This window comes from Chlorocebus sabaeus, chromosome 21 (genome assembly GCF_047675955.1).
Source record: "Chlorocebus sabaeus isolate Y175 chromosome 21, mChlSab1.0.hap1, whole genome shotgun sequence".
Lineage (NCBI taxonomy): Eukaryota > Metazoa > Chordata > Mammalia > Primates > Cercopithecidae > Chlorocebus > Chlorocebus sabaeus.
Window position 1 is genome coordinate 107,003,324 of NC_132924.1, and position 22,767 is coordinate 107,026,090.

The window sequence follows — 22,767 nt, forward strand, 5'->3', positions numbered from 1 at the left end:
CATCTGGAAAGAACAGAAGCCTCTGATTAGCAGCAATTTTTAGGAAGGATATGTCCATAAATGCCTCCAAGGGGCAGGCAAGGAAGGGTGTGAGAGACAGGAAGTACCATCTAAAGACATTATGCTTCACAATTTTGAAGAAATGTGATGGCACCCAAATAATTTTTCATGAATTTCACCCAGAGGACCCCTGTTAGGATTTCACATTATGTTCCCTTTGTCCATGTTTTGGTTTGTTTATGTGAAAACTTGTATCTGTGTGTTCTCTCACAGAATTAAACTAGTATTTTTTAAAACAACTAAGAAGGTACGTTCTCCAAAGGATTGTGGCAAACTGACAATACATGGCCAATGTTTGCTTTATGAAAGTTATATTCCTGCAAATTCGGACACCCCCCAAAATCCAATCCTTAAATATATATGGAGTTATAAAGAGATGTATTCTCTTGGGGTATATCTCTCAAAGACTTTAGCCAAAAAGTATAAGTGATTAAAGGGTTAGCTATCAGTTAACCCCATGGCACTATAAGTTTGGCAGCACCTGGAATATTCTGCAGCCTCAAGCTGCAGTGCCTACCTGAGAATTCACTTTTCTGTTATTATACCGAGTTTCCTCTTTGCCCTTGCCTGTGGCTCTTCCCAGCCCCTGCATATCAACATTTGTTTTATTCCTATGACAAAATGCATTTAATGTATTTATTATAATGTATTATTATTTCTTATTCTCTACAAACAGAATACCCCTTCATTACCCAGACTTGCAGACCATGTTATATTGTAGCAGGGAAAAAAAAAACAAAAAACAAAAAACTGTACCTAAAGTTATGGACGTGAGAGAATGACACCAAAACTTGGCCTACAGAGATTTTTCATGTAAATAAGTTGTCTAGCTTTAAATGTAGAATCTGCGGTTGTGTTTTTCTTTGAATAAAAACTTTTCTTCACATTCAAATAGTAGCACATACAAGTTTGTGGTCTTGAAGCAATGTTGTGTGAGTGTAGCTGAAGCAAGACCTGAATGCATCTCCTCCCTCATTTCTTCTTTCACCTTAATCAAGGGAAAACTCATTTTGAAGACATGGGGAGCCACGGACCTAAAGATAAGCCCTGCACTCTGATCTAAACCTGAGAGTCTCGGGGAAGGGACTAGACTTCAGAACAGGAAAACAACCAATAGCAAATGGCTTGCGACTAGTCAGACCAGTTTTACAGTTCCGAGGAAAATGTCCTGCTAGCATCCAAGAATAAGAAAGAAGGAAGAAACGTTTACTGAATTCCATTTAGAATTAAAATCCAGCTTTTAAAAATAGTAACCCATATGTGCCTCACGTTGTTCTGAACCAGCGTTTCTCAACTTAATTACATGGGGTATCCTGAGGAGGACTTGTTAGTTTGCTGATGTCCTGAGCTGTCCTTTGCTAAATTTCACAGACCACAAAAGAACCCTCCAGATGTAAGAACAAACCACTTAAGTGGCCCCAAAATGTCCAAAGATGTCTCACGGGAAGTCAACAGTTAATGTATTATCTGCTTTGCCTTCACCCTTTGTTTCTAATTACATTTTCTCCAATTACTACTTTAGAAATACACCTATTGCCATTTTTAAGGTGTATTAGCATTATTGCCAATAACCCAGTTTTCTTACTGATTTATTTTTTACTTGACAGTGTTGAAATATATTAACATTATTGCCAAGGCCCAGTTTCATATTGATTTTATTTATGTAGCTTCCCAGTCAACTTTTGAGCCAAAAGTGTCCTTCTCTACTTTGCAGGAGGAAGGAGAGGCCAAACAGGTCATTTTATATGCCTGTGTTCTTCTCTGCTTCCCAATTGTCTGTAAAGAAAAGCAGGATTTCCCGTACACTTCAACAGTTTGTAATAACCTGGCCTCTTCTCTAAGGCCTTGGCATGGTGGCAGTAGGTGTACATGGCAATGCCGGAGATGTGGCTGTTACCAGGCTTTGCCGCCAACATGAAGTCCACCCATTTGTAACTACTAGGGCGATGTAGAAACACCCTAAAATTATTATCAGATCAGCAGATGCAACCATCAGAGGTAGATTTTCTTTGGTCATTTAAATGTAGGATTAGAAGACAGCAATTCTGTGTGCAGGTTTCTGTAGGAATGCCTCTAATCTGTCTTCCGTTTTCTTTGCCCCGCACTGTGCTGACCCCTCAGGCCTGGGCCACCTGATCTCCTGCATCCTCATTAATGGTGCCCAGTACTTCAGGCGCATCAGTGAGTCTGGCATCAAGAAAATGTGTAGGAACATTTTTGTTCTTCAGCAGAATTTGACCAACATCACCATGTCACGGGAGGCAGACCTGGACTTTGCAAGGTAGGAGGGAAAACTGGGCTTAGTTTCTTGTGCCAAAGTCAAGACCTCATTGCCTGCGAAGGCATTTTTAAAAATGGACTCTTGATGCAGAAAAAGCTTAGTTTAAAAAAAGAAAGAAAGAAGCACAGATAGGTGTTTTTAGGTCCTATAGAGAAGGTAATTTCACAGAATTCTGTTGAATTTTGTTACTTTGGCAGGTAGTTTTTCCTGATGTCTAACCGAAGTTGTTCTTATTACAATGCTTGAATAACGTTTTTTTCTGTGTATAAAAGTATACATGCTTATTGCATAAAATACATAAGATAAAATACAAAGAAGAATATAAACCTTTGATCTAGAGGCTAAGATATTTGGTATATTTTCTCCTGACTTTCTTGCATGTGCTGTATTGTTTATGTGACTTTTCACACATACTCGAGCATATGATTTCCCTTTTTCCAAAATTGGAACTACGTTAATGCAATTTTATATTAATTTAATTTTGTTTTCCCATATCCATGACGTTGTTTGAAAACATAATTTTTCCACATTCATTAATACTCCTTGAAAACATTACTTTTAATGATGCCCAAACAAATATTTCATGGCATAAATGAGCCATATTTATTTTTAATCACTTGCAAATTTTTGAATATTTGAATTTTTCCCTTTTTTTCCTCTCATTGTAAATAACATGTATCTACTGTATTTTTACAGGAACCTACTTGTCATTTCTTCCATCTTGTTCCGTTTGAAACCCATCTCTTCTTGTTCTCACTAGGAGGAAAGTGAGAACTCATCACTATCCTTTCTCTAAGTTTTCTGATCTTAATTTTTTTTTAAGTGACAGGGTACTGCTCTGTTACCTAGACTGGAGTGCAGTGGTGTGAACATGGCTCACTGTAGCCTTGAATTCCTAGGCTCAAGGGATCCTCTGAGGAGCTGGGACTAAAGGCGCACACCACCACACCTGGCTAATTTTTATATATTTTTTTTATAGAGACAGGGTCTCACTATGTTGCCTAGGCTGGTCTTGAACTCCTGGCCTCAAGCAATCCTCCTGCCCCAGCCTCCCAAAGCACTGGAATTATAGGCATAAGTCACTGCATCTGGCCTTGATCTCAAGTTTTAATGTTTTTGTATAACACACTTTTTCAAAATTTGAGAGTTAGTTTTCTTCTCTCTTTGTTTTAACACCATCTAAACCTTAATTAGAATATCAAACCTTTGGTGCTTTAATAAAAGCTTAAGCAATTTGAAGATGATAAATATGTTATTTTCATGCTGTATTGCCGTTTATACCTGAGTGGATTATTCTGTAAACTCCCTTGTTTTCCAGAAGCCTTCATGGCTAGGAAGTCACTTGTTTTTAATAATCCCCAGTGTTTCTGCCTGACATTTAGTATTTCTGTGTCTTTTCACTTATTTTTTTTTTTTTCTTTTTTTTTTTTGAGATGGAGTCTCGCTCTGTCGCCCAGGCTGGTGTGCAGTGGTGTGACCTCGGCTCACTGCAAGCTCTGCCTCCCGGCTTCACGCCATTCTCCTGCCTCAGCCTCCTGAGTAGCTGGGACTACAGGCTAATTTTTTTTGTATTTTTAGTAGAGACGGGGTTGGCCGGGTGCGCTGGCTCATGCCTGTAATCCCAGCACTTTGGGAGGTTGAGGCGGGTAGATCACGAGGTCAGGAGATCGAGACCATCCTGGCTAACAAGGTGAAATCACTTGATTTTTTTGATTCCTTGAGAAGTGCAGGAAAATTTGAAACAATTCTTGAGGCATTTACGGAGATGATGAAATATTATATTACTTTAACAATTATAAAGACAAATATGCTGTGATCTTTGTTTTGGTTATGAACCATATATGTTCATTTTTAACCTTTCTTCTTCAATCTGTTACTACATTTGTTCCATTGCTACCGTGTTCCTCTGCCTTTCTGTCCTTCTCCTTCCCTTTCTTTTTCTATTTGTGGGAAAGTGAGAGAGAGAGAGAGAAAGATAGTGTGTGTGTTTTCATTAAATTCCATGTTCTAGGCTAAATTTGGTAGAAAGCCTTCCTTGCTCAGATTAGGGAAACCAGGTGTGACAGAATGCTGCATTTATTTGGTCGCTCTTATGGGGAATGATCTCATTATTGAATTAGTCTAGTCATAATAACATTGACAAGGGGAAGTTAAGAACATAGAGGCCTGAGGGATACAGAAACCCATTACTAATGCTCTAAGGAATACAATTCCTAAATTCAATCATCCTATTTTAAATGATTTTTTTTTTTTATTTAGCTGAAATAAGTAAATTAACACAGTTTTTGGCAGACAGTATGGGGCCTGAAAAACCTGGCATCTGAATAATGCAATGCTGACTGGGCAGGATTGAAGTTGGCATCAGCAGGTCATGTGCCGATGAAGCATTTCTTCAGGAACTAACTGAGTCCCAACCACGCCACGCCTTTTACAGTTGGATTGGTGAATTATGTCCCAGGAAGTAGGTACAAGTGGCATGTGGACCACTTGGGAGGTGTACTGCTACTATTATTCTTTATTCTGACATGGATTTTTGACAGGAAATAGGCTAGCATAAACATACAGTACTGGCTGAATCTGTTCTTCTGTTCCTGCTTCAGAAGACATCTCCTTTCTAAGACTATAAGCTCCAAGAGGCTGAGACGTTTTTCTCAGTGCCTTGCCAAAGTAAGTGTTCATTGTATGTGCTGAATGAATGAACAGATACCAAATCAAGGCTAATTTTGGTGTGGATGAAGGCCTTGGATATTGACAGGTTAGTTTATGTTTAATTCCCTGAAGGTTTAAACTAGCCGGCATGGGTCAGTTTTCTTACAAGCTTGTAAGAAAAAACATATTTTCCTTGCAGTTCATTCTTTGTAAAACAAAAAGCATTACAAAAAGAAATAATGTAGCCCTACTATTCAGAGTCTCTTTCCCTCTCATTTTTTCTTGCTTTCATATAGACATACTTTATAGCCTTGTTTTTCCCCCCTTCTTGTTTTTGATAGGGACAGGTTTTGTGAAAGGGGCTCCACCAATTCTACCATATTTGAAGCTATGTAAAATAAATAAAACAGCAATACCAAAATAGCCAGAAATAATAGACTACAGCAGTATACCTCAGCATTCCTTAAGCAATGTCTAATCAAGCATGGACAGCATCTGTACTTCCAGCAAATCTCTATAGGAATGTTATCTGCTCACACAGTAATTAATCACCAGTTGCCATGTGTCAGAAAACTTATTTAACAAGAAGCTGCAAAGTGCTTGTAGTTTTCTTACCTTCTCAGCCTTCCTGGCCAGTGGAAAATATAACACCTTTCTATAATAAAGAAATGAGGGATCTGGAGCAATTCCATTGATGTTGATTCTTCTACTCATAGTATTTTTTCTTGTCTCTCTCTTTTCATATACACCTTTCCTCTAACTGATCTCTAATAGGAGGGTAGATCTTGGGTGAGCAAAGGAACCAGGCAACCTGTAACATTACCAGAAGTACAGAGAGCCTCTGTCCTCTATGGTAATGATCATGTAAGCTGTCCTACGGTTTTGACCCCACTGTTAATTTTCAGAGCCAAAAAGATGCTTTATCCAGGAAAATCAGTGCAGAGGAGTTAGAAGGTGGAAGGGCTTTATGAGTGTGCTTTTTTAGTTCCTTTCATCACAGAGCATCTTAACTTGAGCTGTCATGTGCCCTTCCACATGTGAGTCACAGAAGCCTCCTAGGAGTCCAGATGGTGGGAGCATAACAAGAGAGGTCCAAATGAATGGTGGTTGGAGTCCCCAGGGTGTATCTGACAACGCTTCTAGCTTGAGTGATGCCATCGTTCAAAAAGAATATCCCAGAGTTTTCTTCCCAGTTCTCCCCTCTTCACCCTTTTGTCTCTTTCTCTACCTCTTCAACTGTCTCTTTTTTCTCCTTTATTTCTCCAACAACTCTACTTCCTGCTGTCCTCCTTCAAGGTTTCATTGCTCCTCAGTTTTTCCCCTGATTTTGGTTTTCTTTGGACTGGTATCTTTCATTCTTAAACCTGTGCAAGATAAGGAAACAAAAGCTGCAGTTCAGGAAGCAGTAGGGCAAAAAATTGTAACACCCAAGACAGATTCCTCGCCCTGTTATTCCTTCATTTCTTCATTCCTTCATCAAATATTTATTCAGTGTATGTTCTCTGTAGGTCCTGGCCTCATGAAACTTGCATTACTGTGGGGCAAGATGCAAAGTAATAAATAAGTAAAATATATATAAAGTATTTCAGATGATAATATATGCTGTAGTTAAAAAAAAAAAAAAAAAAAAAAAAAAAGAGTAGGCATGGGGAGGGGACCAGAGGGTGCCAGAGTATAATGGAGGTAATCTGAAATTTTAGAGTGTTCATGGAAGTCCTTAATGAGATGGTAACATTTTAGGAAAAACCTAAAGGAAGAGTAGGAGCAAGCCATGCAGCTATCTAGGGAAAGAGCATACCAGGAAAGAACATGTAAGGGTGAAGAGCCAGAGGGAGGCGGACACTTAACATCCGAAGAACAAAGCAGAAAGGCCAGCATGGATGAAGTGAGTGAGCAGGGGAAGAGTAAGAGATGAAGTCTGAGGTTTGGTCTAAGGAGCTGAGATCTGGAAAGTCATTGTAATGACACTGAGTTTTACTTTGCATGAGGTTGGAAGCTATTAGAAGGTTTGGCGCAGAAGGATGCTACATAATGTGAATCAGTCTGGCCGCGATGTTGAAACTAACATCGCAGTTGTTAGTTGTGGAGGGTATTGTTGGCAAAGGCAGAAGCAGGAGACTCTGTTAGAAAACTGTGGCAATAATCTTCTAGGTGAAAGGTAGTGGTGATTCAAAGCAAGATGGTAGCACTGGAGAGGATGAGATATGGTCAGATTAGGATATATTTTAAAAGTTAAGCTAACAGGATTTGCTGAGGAATCAGAAGTGAACCAGAGACTCCAAAGTTTTTGATCTGAACAATTCAAAGCATGAAGTTTTTATTTACTGTAATGAAAGTGAACCAGACCATAGGAGAGGCTATTGAAGTGTGTGGAGGGCGGAGCAGGGGCTCAGAAAGAGAGTGGATAATAAGAAATGTTAGTTTGAGATGCCTATTAGGCACCAGAATAGACATAAAAAGGGAGCTGGCTATACAACCTGGAGTTGAGGAGATGGGAGTTTTGGAGTCATCAGCTTATAGGTGGGATTTAAAGTCATGAGAAAGGCTGGGAGGTGAGATCTCAGTGAGAGCACAAGTAGAGGAAAAAGAGAAGCTATCCAAGAATTGGACCTTGGGTACCCCACTGTTGAGCTGCTGGAGAAGAACCAGCAGAGGAAGTTGAGGAGGTAGCCAACAGAATAGGAAGGTAACTAAGAAAGGGTGTTGTCCCAGAAGTCAAGGGAGGTGTTTTCAGAGGAGTGTGTCTTCATCTGTGTCAAATGCTGTTGATAGGTTAAATTAGCTCAAGACAGAGAACTGGCTACTGGTGAGCTTGACAAGAGCCCTGAAATGCTTTGGTCTGCATTCCTTTATCTTCCGTACACAACTGACCTAAAGTAGGAGTACGCTTCAAATGTATATATTTGGGAAGAAGTTCCTCACTCCTCAAGTCTACGGTAGGGTTTGATGTGATCAGGGCAAAACAGAAATGCAATTATTTTTAGTGCGATGTATAAAAGACCAAATTGGCAGCCTCTCATTTCTTGAGGTCAATATCAACATGTATAAATTAGGTTGACAGTATGTCTATGTGCCCTTGACATGAGGTGATGAAAATGGCACTTTACCAAAACCTATTACCTCAGTCTAATCATAAGAAAGACATCAGAAAGATTCCAATAGAGATACGTACTGTGAAATACCTGATCAGTACTCATCCAAACTGTCAAAGCCATCAGAAACAAGGAAAGTCTGAAAAACTATCACAGCCAACAGGAGCCTAGGAGATATGATGACTAAAATGTACTGTGACCTCCTGGATGGCACCCTGGAACAAAAACAACATTAGGTAAAAACTAAGAGGCCCTGAATGAACTATAGATTTTAGTTAAAATAATGTGTTAATATTGGTTCATTCACTGTAACAAATGTATCATACTAATGTAACATGTTAATAATAGGGAAACTGGGTACAGATTATATGTGAACTCTGTACTATCTTCTCAATTTTTCTGTGAATCCAAAACTATTCTAAAAAATAAAGTCCATTAATAAAAATATTAGACAAAGTATTTCAGAGAACGTTTATCCAATTAAGGTATACAGGTGGCTAATTCACATTGAGCATGAAAAGATGCTCAAATTCTTTTGTTATTAGGGAAATGCAAATTAAAACCACAATGAGAAACCACTCTGCGCCCACCAGGATTGCACTAACGATAATAATAATTTTAAAAAGACAGTGAAAATGTTGGCAAGGTTATGGAGTAACTGGAACCCTCTTTTGCCGCTGGTAGAAAAGTAAAATGGCACAGCTGCATCAGTTCCTCAAAAAGTTAAACATAGAGTTATGGTATGACCTAGGAATTTCACTCCTAGGTATATACACAGATAAATGAAAACATACATGCATACAAAAATATGTACACAAATGTTCATAGCAAGCATTATCTATAATAGCCAAAAAGTATAAACAGGCTGGGCGTGATGGCTCACACCTGTAATCCGAACACTTTGGGAGGCTGAGGCGGGTAGATCACGAGGTCAGGAGATCAAGACCATCCTGGCTAACACGGTAAAACCCTGTCTCTACTAAAAATACAAAAAAAAATTAGCCGAGTATGGTGGCAGATGCCTGTAGTCCCAGCTACTCGGGAGGCTGAGGCAGGAGAACACTTGAACCCAGGAGGCGGAGCTTGCAGTGAGCCGAGATCGCGCCACTGCACTCCAGCCTGGGCAAGACAGCGAGACTCCATCTCAAAAAAAAAAGTACAAACAACCAGATATCCATCAACGTATGGATGTATAGAATGTGGTACATCCATACAATGGACTTTATTTGGCCACAAAAAGAGGTCATGTGCTTAATCTTGAAGCATTATGTTAAATTTAGGAAGCTAGTAACAAACAAAAAGCCATTTTGTATGATACTATTCATATGAAATGTCTAAAATAGGCAAGTGCATAGGATAGAAAGATTAGTGGGAGTTGAAAGGAAATGGGGAAATTGATAGAGTCGTCTTTGGGTGATGAAAATGTGCTAAACTAGATTGTGCTGATGGTTGTACAGCCCTGTGACTATTCTAAAAGTCCTTGAGTTGTACCCTCTAAGTCTGAAAATTATGTGGTGTGTGAATTAGATCTTGATAAAGCTGTTTTAAAAACAAACAAAAAAAAGAGGTTGAGCTTTAAGACTTGAAAAATCAAATGATTTGCCATAGGAAATGAGGAGCCCAAGTTTTAGCCTCTCATTAGTGGGGAAACTTTTAAAAGGAAATATTTGGCTCATTTTTTAGTTTCCCTAATCCATCCTGAGAGATAGAAGATAAAGGAAGAATTTTTGGAGAAGGAGGTGATGCTTCATATTAGTCTTGATAGGAATTATCCGGAATAGGGAGAAAGTCATTTGGAAGAGAAAGGGTAGTTCCGGGGACTGGTGAAGACGTTCAAGGAAGGAGATGGTGAAAGAAGAGACCTGAGTCATCATCAGTCCTGAAGTCAGGGCTGGCTTAGGATAAGCCACAAATGCCACCTTATTAAGGCCTTCTCTCCTGCACTTTGAAAACATGCCTTCCTCCCCCACCAGCACTCCCTATTCTCCTTACCATGATTTTAAAAAGCAAGTATCTGACATATTTTATATTTACTTATTTGTTCCTCATCTGTCTGCCCTGAATAGAATGTAAGTTCCGTAGGCAGGTATCCTTTTTTGTTCACTGCTGTAGCCCCAGGACCTAAACCAGTACCTGGCATATAGTAGACATTCAGTAAATGCTTGTGGGTGTTAAAGTTATTTGGACTTTATCCTATAAGTAACTAAAGGATTTGAAGCAGAGGAGTGAGATGGTCAGATTTATATTCTAAGTACATCATTTCAGCAGCAGTATAGGACTTGGATTTGAGGAAGATAAAACTGGATGCCTTCCAATCAGTTGGAAGGTGATTGCTAAGAAAGTGATGTGTAGGGGCCGGGCACAGCGGCTCATGCCTGTAATCCCAGCACTTTGGGAGGCCGAGACAGGTGGATCACGAGGTCAGGAAATCGAGACCATCTTGGCCAACATGGTGAAACCCCATCTCTACTAAAATACAAAAAGCTAGGCGTGGTGGCATGTGCCTGTAATCCCAGCTACTTGGTAGGCTGAGGCAGGGGAATCGCTTGAACCTGGGAGGCGGAGGTTAGAGTGAGCTGAGATCGCGCCACTGCACTCCAGCCTAGTGACAGAGCAAGACTCCATCTCAAAAAAAAAAGTAAGTGATGTGCAGGGCTTCAACAATATCAGTGCTTGGCGGTGGGTGGAGGGGGAATGGAGGAGACATATTTGAGAAGTGTGAAGGAGCTAAAATAGGCAGGTCTTGGGGAGTGATTGAATAGTGAGGGTAAAGGGAAGGAGTCAAGGATGACTCTCCAATTTCTAACATGAGTGTCTAGCCAGATTACACCACGGTCAAGTAAGATAAGGATACAGGAGGAGAGAGGAGTAGGTTTGATGGAGGGAAGATCATCAGTGGCTGTGGTGAGTGTAAGATGGATGTAGGACTTCCAAGTGGAGACATCTAACATGCAACTGGACATGTGAACTGGAAGCTTGAGGGAGAGGCCGGGAGTAAACCAACAGATATGGGGAATCATCATCATGGAGCTGTTTAAAACCGTTAATGGAGATCAAGGCTGTAGGTAGATGGAGAGCAATCCCCTGGGGAAGACCCAGAGTAAAGGGCATGAGAAGGAAAAGGAGCCCCTGAAGAAGATAGGGAAGGAATGGTCTTATAGGACAAGGGCAGAACACAGCTCATGTAGACCAAGCAGAGTGCATGATCACGTAGCTGCCTGCACAGAAATGCCACTTTCCCCGTAAATTGATAGAGCATCCTTCTTCCCAATACATGGAAGCATTTTCTCATGTTAACTTCTCCAACTCTTTTAATTAAACTGTCTAGATACTTTCCTCAAGTGACAGAGTGACAAAGCCAGCCTAGCAACTAAACATACAGATTCAGACCCCTGCTTCTTCCTTGACCTTGTACCTTCACTAAGGCCGGGAATGATCTCTGGCATAGCTGAGAATGTTGAATTCTTCCCAGGGGAGCTGTTTACATAAATTTGTTTCCTACAAACCGATTGCAGCAGGAACATTACTTTTTGTTTCCTGCAGGAAAGGTTATGAATTTTCCCTTTTGGAATGACCGAAGTGTAGTTTGATAGAAGGGGATTAGCAATGACATGCTGCCACCTACTGGAGATGCCCACAGACAGCCTTACTGAGAATGTCTGTGGTCTCCTAAATCTCCCCTGACTCTTCTGAATCAAGAGAGGGTCCTGCCCCTGAAGTAGACTTCAAAAGTGACTTGCCTTGAAAACGTGAAATGCCTCACCCTATCAAATAAAACTGTATCTGACTGCTTTGCTAGAAGAACAATTCTGTTTCTGAGAGAGAAGCACAGTATTTGTCACATCCTTTTTTCTGTTTGCATTTGCCAGCTTTATTCTGCCATTGGTCTTGTTCGCCTTCCCAATTCTAGGGGCACCTATCCTTTTCCCAAGATTTACCTTTAATACTCCAGATTTTTGACTCAAGATTATTAGCCATGTAGATTTGGGATTAATTTTGTAGAAAAGACTAGTCTGCTGCCAAAAAAAATTCTTTTTTTAATGATGATGCCCCTTAAAATGCTGTGAAATCTCTTAAATGTAATAGTGATAAAAAGCTAGCCTCGATTTTCCTAGGGACCAGAGTAAATTGGGAAATGCGATGGTTTACATGGCTCCCGCTGCCAGATAGAAGGAAATATACCAGTTGATAAAATTCAATAATAAAACAAAATCTTGTATGGCCTGATCTGATGGACTTTCTTAAAGATCTTTATATAAATAGATTTAAATAATATTACATCTCTCTAATGAAACCTCATTTGACCTTGCTGTCCCATTTCTGACCATGTCGCTTTTTTCTGATCTCCCTTTTTTTTTTTTACATTTACATTAGGTCCCGTGCATTGTAACAATTAGTTAATTGATCTCTAATTAATCGTTTAATTAGGACTCCTTGAATACAGGTGAGCATGCCTTACTGGTCCGCATATCTTTCATAGAGCACTTCAGAGCAATAAATATTTCTAAGCTTCTCACAAAAATCTCTCTCAGTAACTGACGTTTGATTCCCCATAAACATATCTCATGTGTGAGGCTTTGGTTAAGTAAGATTTCTTTTGATTATGCTCAATTAGTGTCACCATATTTTGTATGTATATATTGTCAATGTATAATTTAGGGTTCCTCGAGATTACTGGCAGACAGTGACAGTCTTCCCTTTGTAGCACATGTGCTGGAATTGGGATGATTCAGAGATTAGCATAGATAGCGAGTGTTATTATCATCCAATAACGATCCCAAGGAACAGAAATAAGAAGTGACTTGTCCAAAATCTCTCATCGAATCCTGCTATTTATATATCCTGCAGTACCTTTGTATTCATCATAGTTAGTAAATTAAATTAACCCACCCAGGGAGGCTATTTTTCTGCCAGGGAAGGGTTGCATTGTACTGAAAAGATATTAAGCTTGTTCTGTGACTGAAGCCCAAGAATGATCATTTACCAACTCTATTAGAATTCTCACTGAAAAAATTGAGGCTGGAAACTGACCTTTCTTGTTTTGTAAATAAAGATGTAGTGTTTAAAATTTGATGCTTAAAAGTAGGAAACTGGCACAATTGCTGTTGTAAAAGCAGAGCTGCGGTCCCTTGCAAACGGTATCATGGCCAGACTTTGTATCCTGCCCCTCCCTTTACCTGCTTTGGCATATACAGAAAGAAAGTCCTTCTCTTCATTCCCACCTCCTGCTTTGCTGAACACCCTTTGCTGATCCAAAGAGAAAAAGATCAGAGTACTGAAGGAAGGTCACATGGCCGCAGTGAATTCTGTGGCCAGCACTCAGCTCAGGGACCTTTTGTTCCCTGAAACCTTCTGCAATGTGCCTGGCCCATATCAGCTGCTCTTTTTATAATCCTTTTTTTTTTTTTTAATTTTCTGTACTCTAAAATTAATACCTCATTATGTGCTATATTGTTCTTCATTTGTTCCCATCTTTTAATATTTTATTCCTCTAATTTTTATTAGCATGTTCTCTCTCTCTCTCTCTGTCTCTACTGAATTATAAAGTTCTTGTGACTAGTTACCATGATTGTATTTTGTTTGGTTTCTGGGTGATTTTCCCCGTTTTGCTTCTCTGTAATAGACTAATTGTCAGCAATCTAAAGTATTTATGAAAATAATTTGGGTTTCAAAGTATGTTTGATATGTATTGCTTTCGATGTATGTTTGTTTTTGTTTTTGTTTTTGTTTTTTCTTTGAGATGGAGTCTTTCTGTGTCACCCAGGCTGGAGTGCAGTGGCGTGATCTCGCCCCATGCAACCTCCGCCTCCCAGGTTCAAGCGATTCTGCCTCAGCCTCCCAAGTAGCTGGGACTACAGGCATGTGCCACCACACCCGGCTAATTTTTGTATTTTTAGTAGAGACGGGGTTTCACTATGTTAGCAAGACTGGTCACAAACTCCTGACCTCAAGTGATCCACCCACCTCAGCCTCCCAAAGTGCTGGGATTACAGGCATGAGGCATGGCGCCCGGCCGTGACGTATGTTTTAGAGAGCATCTATAGCTAAATACAAATAAGTTACCAAGAAATAGTTTTTGTACCTAGCTTTACAGACCTTTCACTTTAAACTACTTTCTCTAAAACAAGGAAAGCTCCTGCAAGACATGTGATTTTTTTTTACAAACCATCCTAGAGGCCTATATTGGTGACTTTCTCTCAGTGATGATGATGATGATGACATATTCCCATCATAATATGAGTACTTATAATTACTGTTATATAATGATCTCAGCACATGACATGAATTGTAGTAAATGTTTTACCTACATTGGTTCACTGAATGTCCCTGAAACTCTGTATGTAGCTATTGCTGCAAATAGATAGAAAACTAAAGCTTAAGGAAGTAAAGTAAATTCCTAGTTTACGTAAGAAGAGAGGCAAGATTCAAACTTAGGTCAATCCAACCCCGAAGTCTATGTATGCTCTTAACTACTTGAAGTGAGGCTACCATTTTGGTCAATGTTGGGTCTCTCTTTTGCTTATATTAAAATATGATTTGATTTTTCAGTTAGTCTCTTAGCTATCAAACATTTTCTTTCCCTTTATTTTCTCTGGTTGGGTGTCTTTCCCCCTTGATTTCCACTGAGCTCTGATTTTAACCGTTTTAATCAGCTTTAATGGGCAATTTGACGGCAGAGGGGTCTGCAGACTCTTCCTACTTTGGTAGGTGTTATGGGGTTGGTTTTGCTCAGTTGTCAGGTGTTCGTGCTGCTTATGGGTCTTCTGCTGGCCTTCCAAACAACTGTCCTGGGGAAGCAACACTTAGACCCAAGACCACTGTCTCAGAACCTCACCACAAACTAGCACATCGTCCACGGCACTGAGCAGCCCTGTCATTAATCCAAATGCACACACCTGTGCTTTTAAGACAGTCAGCAGCTCAACCAAGTGCTTCCCAAAGACTAGAAGGTATAAGAATTTCCTGCTCAGGTATAGGGTCTCTTCCAGGGAAATTGCTTTAAGTGGAAACTCTTTGACTCCATCCCTAAAAGTTCTGATTCAGAAGGCTGAGGGTAGGGCTTGGGCATCTGCAGTTTAACTAAAGTGCTCAGGAGATTATCCCCATGCAGAAATACTGGCCTGACCTGTTTTCTTTGAGAGTCGTGAAATATCCAGACCATTGTCTTTCAGCCTCATGTTTCTCCTTCAGTCCCCCTGACTCTTATCTCCTACTTCAGGCAGTGAAAGTAAAAATAACTTGAAAGCACTTTTCTAGATTATCTTATCATTAAAAGGACCGGCAAGGTGGTCACCATTATTACTCTCAGTTAACATGTGTAGACACTGAGGCAGGGTCGGGTTGTATTCTTGGAAATTTGGGAGTAAATAGCATTTCATTCACCTAGTAGTTGGCTAATAAATCAACCTTTAATTGTTGCATGAATTTGAGTAAGTCACTTCAGCTCTCTTGGCTGAAGTTTCCTCATCTATAAAATAAAGGGTTTGTGCCTGTAATGCCAGCACTTTGGGAGACTGAGGCAGGTGGATCACTTGAGGTCAGGAGTCTGAGACCAGCCTGGCCAACATGGTGAAACGCTGTCTCTACTAAAAATACAAAAATTAGCCAGGCGTGGTGGCAGGTGCCTGTAGTCCCAGCTACTTGGGAGGCTGAAGCAGGAGAATCACTTGAACCTGGGAGGCGGAGGTTGCAGTGAGCCAAGATTGCGCCACTACACTCCAACCTGGGCAACAGAGCAAGACTCTGTCTCAAAAAAAAAAAAAAAAAAAAAAAAAATGAAGGGTTTGATTAGAAGATCAACCATAGGGTCTCTTGCAGATTGGACTTGCCTAGAGTTCCATGATATAAAACCAGAGAGGGGTTTGAGAGATCTAGAGCCCTGCCTCAACTCCTAGCTCTCAGAAGAAACTATCACAGGAAAACTAAGAGGAAGGAAATTAGCTCCCATCCAATTCTATAAAGATACTGTAAAGATTTCTGAGATACGCAGTATATAACAGGCATTTTAATATTTGTTGACTGGATAAACTAATGCATGTGTGTATGGATGAATTAATGAGGAAGGAAGGACTGGAGGCCTGTTCATTTTCATAGTCAAGATCGTGTTTATAGCATTTGCTTACCACACATACAGGAAAGTAAAACAGAGATAGATGCTGGCTACTGCTTTTGCATGACCTATAAAGGTCTTATAAGGCTCTGAACAGTAATTCAAAACATAAACGTGTAGGTACTCAAAAACATAAATGTCACATCTGCTTTAGCTCTTCATCTCCTTTGCTGTGCTGTAGTTTTCCAATTGATGGAAAGGTTTTATTCAGATCAGCCATTTCTCTTTTTCCTGGAGGCATTCTTAATCTCTGTGTTCTAACCTTTAACGATATAGACTTCGGTTGCCGTGTAATGATTTCCATTGCCTGGAATCTGCATGTTTAAATTCCTCCAAAGAATTGTGCACCTTCTGTTTTTCTCAATTACAGATGGAGTCAAAGCAGAAAAAAAAAAAAAAAGAGTGGAGTAGGAGAGGCCAGCTCTTGATTGACTTCTCTCTCTTGACACATACAGTCAGGGGAAGGAACGGATCAATGGCCTCAACTTTTCAGCAGGCATTAACACTGCATCTCATTCTCCTTCAGGCAATCTGTTTTGCAGAGACCCTGATTAAACATTTTGGGGTATTGGGGACAGAGGGAGGGAGGGAGAGGTTGGGGATTTTTAGTGGCTAGAGCCTTTTATTGACAACATTAAAGGCTTCATGATATATTTGACCAGAAATTAATTACAGCCCAGTTCCCCATTTCTCCCTTAGGTGACAGTCTTCTGTTGATGTGTGCCGCTGTGAAAGTAATAATAGGTTTCAAATGTTTGTGAAAAACATAAAGTCATTACTTGCTGTGGTAAATCAGTCATTTGAAGCTTCAGCTTCTCTCTGTTTTATGTGTGTGGCAGTCCGTCTGTTTCTTTTGTTAACTTTAATTATATAGCGTATGAGAATTTTTATTTTTCAGTTTTCAGAAATTTTGCTTTTTTTCATTTCTTGGTGCATAGTTCTTCAGGGACATAGGTATTGAAACGATAATTACACATAACCAGCATTTGAACAAGGGAAGCATATGTGTGTGAGGAAGCTCATTGCTTTAGTTAAGTTTCGTAGCTATTGGCTATCAGCTATTTGCCAGTTCTCTAATGGGCCTTAAATATTTACTGTCTGTTGTGCAGAGGGGAAGAGCTGGCTTTCAGGCATTTTGAGGCTCCTCCCACCAATAGCACAGGTTTACATTATGGACCCTCAAGCCAAAGAGTGTGTAATAGCCCTTTCCCCTTTTTCAAACTTAAAAAAAAAAAATCTGTTTTTTTCTATTAAAAGCTGTAGCTCCTTGCCTGGGGTTCTTGCCTTCCCGTAAGATCTGTAAAGATCTACTTGGATAATACCAACCTCTCTGTTGACTCACCTGGACAAAGAGAGAGAAATTTCCTTTTGGCAGCTATTTGAACAGGTACCCTTGCCCTGGCAGATAGAATAGTGAGGCCTGTATACTGGCCAGCATGGCATATTATCACACATCAATGTCCTTCTGTCTGCACTAAGGCTAACTCACTCCTCAAAATAGGGATTGTTCACATGTATTTTCAACTCAAATAATTCATGTTAATCTTGCTTGTCTATTCTGTCTAATCTCTCTTGTTCATTCCTGATCACTGAAGTATCCTAAGTCTGCATTTCAAAGGTTTGCTTCATTTCCCATACCAAGCTGTCCCTGTTAAAACAATGTTTTCCCTGTTCGATGTTAACCTCTGTCTTTGAACTATTATTTATATTTAGAACCAAATATAAGAACAGTAAGAACTGGTTATCAGTAATTCCTCTGTATGGAAAATTGTGCTAAACTAGGACTCTGTGCTTTTACATTGCAATGATAATTGGGATTCATGATGCTTGCCTGAGTCTAGAATATCCCATCCATTACCAAAGAAGAATACTACTACAATTTAGTATAGTTACCATTATATATATTTTGCTGTATTCTGTCTCTGAAAAATCAGTGACTCAATATGATATATCTGAGAATAAGCAAGAATATCTGATTAAAAATAAGCCCTCATTTTTTTTCATCCTGCATCATAGAGTATTCGTATCTCTGTAATTGTCATAGCATTTCATTTCTTCCATAAGACTAGGTAGTAATGACAAACTGCTTAAAATAATTTTATATTACTTTGTTATTTTTAGTATTATTAATAACTACTATGAATTGAGTACTTCGTGTAACTTATGTTATTTGCACACATTATCTTATTTAATCCTTATACTAACCTAGTATGTTTACGAATTAACTTTTTCATTTTGCAAATGGGAAAACTCAATCTCTGAAGGATTAAGTAACCCGGGTTCTACACTGTAGTAAATGACAAGACCATGATTCAAAGTCAGGTCTATCTGCAGTTTAGCCGTTGCGCTATACAGCTTATGACAGTGTAATACATCAGTATTTCAGGAAAATGTACCACAGCCTCAATATTCTTATTGACTGTATTGCACAGTATTCCTAGTCAAAAGAACTTAAAGGAGGGATGGCAGTGTTTTATCTTCACAGAGAGGAGCTGAAAGGAGATGTTGTATCGTAGACCTGCAGGGAAAAACAAAAGAAGACCCAGGAAGATGATGAGGCAGGATTGTACCGCAGCCCCAAAGGCCTGTCTAGGAATTGACCACAGGCATGAAGGGGATGTAAGACCTCAGAGAGACCTGGCATGGCAGCAGCGTTAGGGGTGCCCAAATCCAGGAGGAAGGCTGGACCACACCTTCCAGGGAGAATGAGTCCACCAAGTATAAACCTCAGTTCCCACAGTATCAGTAGAGCTCCTACCTAGGGTGCTACCGCGGTGACTGATGTAAGTGTCTTAAAATAGCCCTTAAGAAGTTAGTGGCCGGGCGCGGTGGCTCACGCCTATAATCCCAGCACTTTGGGAGGCCAAGGGGGGCGGATCACGAGGTCAGGACATCGAGACCATCCTGGCTAACACGGTGAAACCCCATCTCTACTAAAAAGTACAAAAAATTAGCTGGGCGTGGTGGTGGGTGCCCGTAGTCTCAGCTACTCAGGAGGATGGTGTGAACCCGGGAGGTGGAGCTTGCAGTGAGCTGAGATCGCGCCACCGCACTCCAGCCTGGGCAACAGACCGAGACTCCATCTCAAAAAAAAAAAAAAGTTAGTATTTTTTTTGACTTTTCTTTTTTTTTTTTTGAGACGAAGTCTTGCTCTGTTGCCCAGGCTGAAGTGCAGTGGCATGATCTTGGCTCACTGCAAACTCTGCCTCCCGGGTTCACGCCATTCTCCTGCCTCAACCTCCCAAGTAGCTGGGACTACAGGCACCCGCCACCACGCCTGGCTAGAAGTTAGTATGTTTTTAATTACTTTAAAATATTTACAAAGGAGGAGAAATCAAGAAGCTCTGTCTTTTGTTATTTCAATAAAAAATCTAGTCATTTTAAAAGAAAGAGTAGTGATATATTATTGACACTTGTCCATTCTTGGCTACCTCTCCTCTAAAATCTATGTTTAAGGAATTCCTCACAACCTGGTCTTGGAGTGAAACAAAGCACATCTTCCACCATCAACACACAAAAGCCCAACTTGCTCACTGTGTGGAGACAACCTCGGCTGCACCATCAGATGCACGCACTCTGAACTCTGATCAGGGGGCTAAGGACTCCAAGCACAAAGGTGACAGAGCACCATGGAAGGCTGTCTCAGCAGCAGTGGTAACTTCTGGTTACCTAAGGTGGCGGCAGTAGTAGTGGCAGTGGTATAGCCAACATCCGCTTCTGCTGGCAGCAGAGCAAGACCTGGTGTTCTGTGTTTAGCAGCAGCTGTGGTGGTATCTTCACAAAACTATCTTTGAAGAGTGATTCTGGAGAGATTTTGGCCACAATCCCAGCTGCTGTCTAGCTTTGTTTATTCCTGTTCCCTTTCCAAGTCTCATTCTCCAGCCTTCCTGGCTCATCTTGGAGTTGCCCAGTACCTTTTCAATAATTCCTTCTCTGCAACTTTGAACCCTGATTGTTACATACATATATTTGTAGTAAAATCTAGTAATAATTGTTAATCTTAGCTTTTAATTCTGACAGCCCACAGTGAAGTTTGGAATCTTGCATTATTATTAGTACTATTGAAGTTTCAACCCACATTGTATCACTTTATCTTGGTCAGTTATATAACAAACTTAAATGTCTATCAAGAATTTTTATTTTTTAAAGAAAAAGCAAAATTGACTGGATTGCATGCCCTGAAGCAAGGCTACCCAGATCTGGGAAAAGGTAGTTATTGGATCTACACATTTGTTTCCAGTAAATCATCCCAAAGCGCAGTACCTAAAACGACAACCATTATATGAGTTCTCTTAGTTGAGCAGATTGACTGGGGCCCAGCTGTAAGGTTCTTCTCTGGACTGCCTTGTGTTCTCTCCTGTGGTTGCAGTGGGATGGCAGCTAGGGCTGGAACATCCAAAATGGCTTGTCTCATCTGTCTGGTGATTTGATGGGGCCGACTGGAAGCCTGGACTCAGCTGGGAGATGGGCATGGCTCGGTTCCTCTCTGTTTCTGTGTACTCTCAGAGATTCCCCCTCTCCATGTAGTTTTTCCATGTGATTTCTTCATCGGGGTAGGCATAACTCTTGCATGGTTACTTGGGGCTCCCAAAAGCATGAAAGTAGAAGCTATCAGGCCTTTTTAAGGCCTAGACCCAGGATGAGCATAGTATCACTTCTGTCACTTTCTTAAAGCAAGTCACAGGGCTAGCCCAGGTTTAATGTAGGAGAGGACTAAACAGAGGCATGAATAGCAGGAGGCATGGTTCATTAGGAGTTATCTTTGGAATTTAGTTACCACTATACTTAAACTTCAGCCTCCAGTTATATGCACCCAACACAGTGCCTCATACAGTAGACCTTCCATCTATTTGTCAGAATGCTTTCAGTGCAAGGAGCAGAAACTTAATTCAAATGATTAAGCCAGTAAAGGAAATTTCTTGAATCATGAAGCTAAGATTTTCAAGGGCTGGTTGGTTTTAGGCTTGTTTTATCCAAGGATTCAAACCATATCAGCAGGATCGCTTTTCTTCCTCCAACTCCTGCTTCTATTTGCATCTGCTTCTCTTTATTAATACATAGCCTGCTTCCCCACGATGGCAAAGTGGTAGCCCGGGCTTATACTCATAGCTGGAAATCTTAGGGAAAAATCCATGGAAGGCCTCTTGATGGGCTCTGTCCATTTCTGAGCCAATTCCTGTGGTCAAGAGGAATGCTGCATTCTGATTGGACAATTTCAGATCACCCATCTGCACCTGTGGTGAAAAGTTGCTCAGTCTGATCTGGACCTAGAAGAACATTTTCTGCGGAAAGGGAAGGTTTGGTTACCAAAAAGAAGGGGGATAGATACTGGATAAACAAAAACAAGATCATGCCTAAGCCCAGTGGCAGTTTGCTGAATGAATAAAATGTAGGTTATAACTGAGTGGTGCAGACACTACTGCACTGAGTTTATTAGGTGTCAAAGAAGATAGACATTTAAAAACAATGCTGTTATGGAAAGACATTTTTATGGAAAGAGGTAGAAGTGCTGCTGGAATATTACTCAAAGTGGGTTGAAATCTTTAGAGAAAATGTTGTAGAAGCAGTTTTTGAGCTGTACTTTGAAAAAGGTAAGATTTAGAAGGAAGGAGGATTTTATAGGCAGAGGAAACGTTGCTTTCTTAAAAAACAAATGCTGTTAATAAGAGAGAAGGTTGCAGAGTATAATTTCAGGATGTTTCTGATCCTCTGAAATTATACCTGTAAGAAAATCAGGAGTTTGGTTATTATAGTATGTTGAACTATATAGTTACAGATTTAGTTGGTTCCAGAAAGAATTTTTTTAACCTAGATATGACAAATAGATGTTTTAGTGATTAAGGGGAGGTAGGGGGCTCACACAAAAATAAAACTATCAAGGTGATTGCTATCAAGGAAAAGAAAACTCTTAAAAAAGTGTACAATATATGCATTTTTGTTGTCCTTAGTCACTTTGATTAACAATAGATGCTGAAATTACCAGAAATAACAGTCATCTGTATTTATAGTCCTCCTGTGAATCTGAAGGTTTCCATAAATGTAAATTAATTTGGTTCCACTCTCATGAACTCAGGAGGAAACAGAAGCAAAATACTCCCAACCACCCCACCCGTACCTCTGTCTGAGAAACACAGTGAAAGAGGACTGAGAATATGAGGAGAAAAGCAGCAAAAACTGAATTGGCTGGCAGGGCACAGTGGCTCATACCTGTAACCCCAGCACTCTGGGAGGCCGAAGCGGGCAGATCGCAAGGTCAGGAGATCAAGACCATCCTGGCCAACATGGTGAAACCCCGTCTCTACTAAAAATAGAAAAATTAGCTGGGCGTGGTGGTGCGTGCCTAGAATCCCAGCTACTCGGGAGGCTGAGGCAGGAGAATCGCTTGAACCCAGGAGGCAGAGGTTGCAGTTAGCCGAGATCACGCCACTGCACTCCAGCCTGGTGACAGAGAGAGACTCCATCTCAAAAAAAAAAAAGAATTGGTTGAGCTGACTTTACAGTTCTCATGGGGTTAGTGAAGGAGAAAGAAGCAGAAATCTGAGACAGGATTTCAATTTGCTAAGAAGAGAGTCCTG

At 40.3% G+C, this 22,767-nt stretch overlaps 1 protein-coding gene across 1 annotated transcript in view; it reads left to right on the forward strand.

The window, feature by feature from the left end:
• EXOC4 (exocyst complex component 4) overlaps positions 1–22,767 on the forward strand; it is an 818,776-nt gene that overhangs the window by 757,545 nt on the left and 38,464 nt on the right. The window contains exon 17 of the mRNA XM_007982965.3: positions 2,182–2,341. Within this exon, the coding sequence (XP_007981156.3) occupies positions 2,182–2,341 (160 nt within the window). The remainder of the gene's footprint in view (positions 1–2,181; positions 2,342–22,767) is intronic.